At 51.3% G+C, this 4,005-nt stretch overlaps 1 protein-coding gene across 1 annotated transcript; it reads right to left on the minus strand.

The window, feature by feature from the left end:
* Positions 1–334: 334 nt before the first annotated feature.
* On the minus strand, positions 335–3,723 carry LOC134361858 (uncharacterized). Its single transcript, XM_063077011.1, has 2 exons — positions 1,916–3,723; positions 335–1,408 (listed from the first exon to the last, which is right to left on the minus strand). The coding sequence occupies exons 1-2, from the start codon at positions 3,356–3,358 to the stop codon at positions 1,076–1,078; spliced, it is 1,776 nt and encodes a 591-aa protein (XP_062933081.1). The 5' UTR covers positions 3,359–3,723; the 3' UTR covers positions 335–1,075.
* Between the last annotated feature and the right edge of the window lie 282 nt (positions 3,724–4,005).

A 4,005-nucleotide genomic window follows, 5' to 3' on the forward strand; every position in this document is an offset into this window, starting at 1 on the left:
CTTCCCTCCCCCTGTATTTCTTGATAGCAAGCCAGTTATAAACAGAAAGTGCTCTTCCAAAAATCCATACAGCAAAAGACGGCAACATTTTCTGCATGTAAGTGTTTTCAAATTTGGGTCAAAGATAAGCTCCCTTTGAAAGGCAGAATTAAAAGAAAGATGAGCAAAATGCATACTTCATGGTGAAAGACTCCCGCAGTGGGTAGTCAGTCAGTTCAGGGAGACCCTCCCAAGGAACAGCGAGACCACGGCTTCGGATGCAAAAACAAGAGGTTTATTGAACACACAGGTACCCGGGCGACTCAGTCTTTCGAAAGACTGGCGCGCCGAGTAGAGCTCCTGGGTCCTTTTTATAGCAAAAAGCGCGGGTACAGAAGCGAGAAGCAAGGTAATTGGTTAGTTTAAATCAAGCCAGGGGTGAACTTCGGTCAAGTGGGAGTCCTTGAAACAGCTGAGGGGCACTCTTGAAACTTTAACTGACTTGTCTATTTCTGGGAACTATCCGCCCTTGGCTCCGGGCTGGGGCCCAGGTGCATAACTGCAGATATCTCAGACCTGCCCTCTTGGCTGTACTTTCCCTATACCCTTGTAAAAAGCACTTCCTTCATTCCCCCATTTCTCTTGTGGATCGCTCTAATCTTAGAGCGGAATTAAAAGTTATCTTCGCCATTTAAGGTTTGGTATTTTTGCCTAAGGACCAGAATCTTAACTGCACTTACCCTATCATTGATGAATTGGACTAGTCTATTGATGACGTAGGGCCCAAGGGTGAACAACAGAAGGAGGAGTAATAGGGGCCCGGCGATGGTTGACAGTAGGGTGGTCAACCAAGGGGAGTTATTTGATCTGGTTATAAGCATTTTCATAGTTTGAGTCAGGAGGCCTGACTCTTTTAGAGGCCGGTGCATCAATTTCTGGAATATCCCAAGCCTCGAGACCCGCCGCCAGGGCACATATATCAGGGGTAAGGGAGGGCCACCAAGTCCAAAGGGGGTGGACTTCTGTCTTGAACCAGACAACCTTTCCAGTTTGGGACAGTACCTGCCAGGTGAGGGTGTTGGGCTGGTTAGGGTTATTACTTGGTAGGCTTGCTCCGCCGCCGCCGAATGCGCAACTTAAGAGGATTATCAGTCCTCTCCAGCTCCCAGGATTCATCTGGTACGGAGGGTGGCGCAGGCTTGAGGTGAGAAGCATGTACCCAGGCTGCAATGCCGTCTACTTTTACCGCTGTTGGTGTGGTCAGTAGCACCAGGTACGGGCCTTTCCACCGAGGCTCAAGGCTGCCGGTCCGATGGCGCCTAACAAGCACTTGGTCTCCGACCTGGAACGGATGAGGGATGGCCACGGCACCTGGCTCGTATACCTCCTTGATCTGGTCCCAGATCTGGGTTTTTACAACTTCTAAAGCCTTTAAGTGAGTAAATAAGACAGGAAGAAAGTTATCATCGGGACCCAGTGTTCCTCCCAACTCAAGTATGGGGGGGGGTCCCCCGTGGAGGATTTCATAAGGAGTCAGACCAAGCTGGCCAGGGGTATTCCTGGCTCTGAACAGCGCTAAGGGAAGGAGGGCCACCCAGTCTTTTCCACCGGTCTCTAAGGCCAATTTAGTTAAGGTCTCTTTGATGGTTCTATTCATTCTCTCTACTTGACCTGAGCTCTGGGGCCTATACGCACAATGTAATTTCCAATTTATTCCCAGTTGTGTGGCCAGTCCCTGGCTTACCTGAGCAACAAAGGCTGGGCCATTATCTGACCCGATCACCTTAGGGATCCCGAAACGGGGCAGGATTTCTTTTAGTATCTTTTTACATACAGTCAGGGCCGTTTCAGTTTTGGTAGGGAAAGCTTCTACCCATCCAGAGAAAGTATCTACAAATACTAGCAGATACTTGTTTCTATACCGGCCAGGCTTTACCTCTGTAAAGTCTACTTCCCAGTATACGCCGGGTCGATCTCCCCGTTGTCTTTTTCCGGTCTCTCGGTAGGTGGTAGCCGCATTAGTCATGGCGCAAGCCGGACACCGATTGGCGACTTCTTGAACGGTGGACCGGAGATTCGGGATGGAGAGGCTGGTGCGGCTCGTTAGTTGAAGGAGCTTTTCTGGTCCTAAGTGTGTTAGCTGATGTAACCGCTGAATGAATTCTTTTCCCTGGTCAGGAGTGAGCTCTCTTGGCTTGGTCCTAGCTTGAGCAGGCTCGATTGGCTCTTGAAGCTTTGTAGTTTTTGTTAGCACCTTGACCGACAGGGCGGCTTGTTTTGCAGCCTCGTCAGCCCTCCGGTTCCCGGCCGCCACAGGGTTATTCCCTCTCTGGTGGCCCGGGCAGTGGATAATGGCGACCTGCTTAGGGAGGTGAATGGCCTCTAGCAGAGCCAGAATTTCTTGTTTATTTTTAATGTCTTTTCCAGCAGAAGTGAGCAATCCCCTCTGTTTATATATTGCCCCATGAATGTGAGCAGTGGCAAAAGCATACCTGCTGTCCGTGTAGATGTTGATGTTTTTCCCTTCGGCTAAGCGTAATGCCTGCGTTAAGGCTATTAGCTCGGCCTTCTGGGCTGATGTCCCTTCTGGCAGGCTGCTTGCCCACACCGTCCGTTTGCCGTCTACGATGGCGGCCCCTGCTCTCCATTTACCTTCCGCAATGAAGCTGCTACCGTCTGTATACCAGGCAGGCACTCCGGGCAATGGCTGGTCCTTCAGGTCCCGTCGAGTCCCAGCTTCCTCAGCAAGGATTTCTGAGCACTGGTGTACTGGAGTGGATTCTGACTCGACTGGTAGTAGGGTAGCTGGGTTCAGGACAGCAGGGGGCGCGAACGATATTCTTTCGTTTAGCAGCAAACTCTGGTAATGAGTCATTCTGGCATTGGTCATCCACCGATTGGGGGGCTGCCGCACGATACTTTCGAGGCTGTGGGAAGCAATCACAGTCACATTTTGCCCCAAGGTTAACTTATCAGCGTCTTTGAGGAGGAGTGCCACTGCAGCAACCGCTTTTAGGCAGGTTGGCCACCCACTGGCCACTGGATCCAGTTTTTTTGATAGATAAGCTACTGGCCGTCGCCATGGTCCTAGGGTCTGAGTAAGCACTCCTCGGGCCACACCGGCTCTTTCATCTACGTATAGAGTAAACGGTTTGGTGAGGTCTGGGAGAGCCAAGGCGGGGGCAGACAGCAAGGCTTCTTTTATGTGGTCGAAAGCCTTTTGATGCTTTTCAGTCCAGGTAAAAGGAATGTTTTCCCTTGTCAGAGGGTACAAGGGTGCAGCCAGGGAAGCAAACCCAGGAATCCAGAGCCTGCAGAATCCGGCAGTACCCAGAAATTCGCGGACCTGCCTGGGGGTTGTGGGAGTAGGGATCTTCATAACTGTAGCTTTCCGGGCCGGGGTCAGCCATCTTTTTCCCTCCTTGAGCAGGTACCCCAAATAGGTGACCTCTTTCTGGCATAACTGGGCCTTTTTAGCTGATACCCGGTACCCCAACTTACTCAGTTCCTGCAAGAGCTTTTGTGTCCCTCTTTTGCAGCCTTCATATGTGGGAGCTGCCACTAGGAGGTCGTCCACATATTGGAGTAATATGACCTGGGGGTTGAGAGCCCTAAAAGGAGTTAAATCCCGGTGGAGGGCCTCGTCGAAGAGAGTGGGTGAGTTCTTGAACCCCTGTGGCAGCCGTGTCCAGGTCAGCTGACCAGCGTTACCTTTTTCTGGGTCTCTCCACTCGAACGCGAACAGTGGCTGGCTGTTGGGGTGTAGTTTGAGGCAAAAAAAGGCATCCTTGAGATCCAAGACTGAGTACCAAGTGTGACTAGGCGGAAGGGAACTCAGGAGGCTGTATGGGTTTGGGACTGAGGGATGAATGTCTTGCACCCTTTTGTTAATTTCTCTCAAGTCTTGGACTGGCCGATAGTCATTGGTCCCTGGCTTTTTTACTGGTAGCAGAGGGGTGTTCCAGGGCGACTGGCAGGGCACTAAGACCCCTAGGTCTAAGAACCTTTGGATGTGGGGTCTGATGC

The sequence above is a fragment of the Cynocephalus volans genome, chromosome 1 (genome assembly GCF_027409185.1).
Source record: "Cynocephalus volans isolate mCynVol1 chromosome 1, mCynVol1.pri, whole genome shotgun sequence".
NCBI classification, from domain to species: domain Eukaryota; kingdom Metazoa; phylum Chordata; class Mammalia; order Dermoptera; family Cynocephalidae; genus Cynocephalus; species Cynocephalus volans.

Bases quoted from the DNA above. Each gene is read 5' to 3' on its own strand.
- LOC134361858 (XM_063077011.1), bottom strand. From the start codon at position 3,358: ATGAAGATCCCTACTCCCACAACCCCCAGGCAGGTCCGCGAATTTCTG. The intron at 1,409-1,915 runs GTAAAGCCTGGC...ACTCACTTAAAG, and splicing joins GGGAAGTAGACTTTACAGAG to GCTTTAGAAGTTGTAAAAAC.